At 36.1% G+C, this 951-nt stretch overlaps 1 protein-coding gene across 2 annotated transcripts in view; it reads right to left on the bottom strand.

Annotated features, from left to right (window-relative positions):
• ERO1B (endoplasmic reticulum oxidoreductase 1 beta) overlaps positions 1-951 on the bottom strand; it is a 70,490-nt gene that overhangs the window by 10,705 nt on the left and 58,834 nt on the right. For both annotated transcript variants that reach the window (XM_023517661.1, XM_003797448.3), the window contains 2 exons: positions 481-573; positions 125-371 (listed from right to left, as the gene is read on the bottom strand). In XM_023517661.1, coding sequence (XP_023373429.1) covers positions 125-371; positions 481-573 — 340 coding nt within the window. The remainder of the gene's footprint in view (positions 1-124; positions 372-480; positions 574-951) is intronic.

Here is a 951-nt window from a genome sequence, read left to right on the forward strand (position 1 = left end):
GGCGCCGAGCCTCCTTAGTTCTAATTCTCCCTTTTCCTCACTTTTTTTTATTGTACATTAAGCACTACCTCATTTGAATACAGAGTGGAAAACTTCGGATCCCTAATGTGGTCACAATTCTTACTTTGTATCTTGAAAGATGTTCAGTAGAAGGGTTTTTGTGTCAGCATCTTCTTCGGCATTTCCAGTGTAAAGGTCGACAATCGAGCGCTCAAAATATGGAGCCACCTTTGACAAAGCTCGGAGCTCAATCAAGTATAAAAAGTACAGATTCTTTAGTCTTCTTGGGCCTTCTCCTTTGGTTTCCATGGGGTCGAAGCGGCGTTTAAATTCTTTGATATTAGGTCCCCAGCTAGGTTTACCCCAGGTTTCTAAAGAGAAATAATACATTACATTCATTTTGCTTTAGAGAATATGTATTTTCCCCCAATAATTTTTATACTATTAAAAGGCAAAATTTCCATGTAAAGATCTGATTACCTTCCAAAAGATAATTTGCACACAGATGTAAATTGATACTAGCATGAAGTCCCGATATAAGCTTATAGAAGACTCTTTTCTCCAAACACAAACCTATTCAGAAAAATATTGAAAAAGAAATCATACCCATTTAGATAACAGAAATACTGAGCCAAGGAGATTCAGTACACAGGCTTAAAGTTCAGATTCAATGACATCAGAAATAAATCAAGGAATAATATAAAAACAATCAGATCAAGATTCTTTCATTAGGAGACAAAGTAGGATTCTGGCTTTAGAGTGGAGTTAATCAAATATTACATGAAATTAATGCAAAATAAGACAGAAAAGTTTGGGCTAGAGAAGGTCTGAACACGATGGATGCAGTTGGCAAGTTTCCACGTTACCCAGAAGGCAACAGCACAGGTATCGATATTTTGGTGATTTAAGCTAAGAACTCACTGAAGCAAATGTGATTAATTATAAAGTCAC

The sequence above is a fragment of the Otolemur garnettii genome, unplaced genomic scaffold, assembly GCF_000181295.1.
Source record: "Otolemur garnettii isolate 467f Iridium unplaced genomic scaffold, OtoGar3 scaffold00116, whole genome shotgun sequence".
Lineage (NCBI taxonomy): Eukaryota > Metazoa > Chordata > Mammalia > Primates > Galagidae > Otolemur > Otolemur garnettii.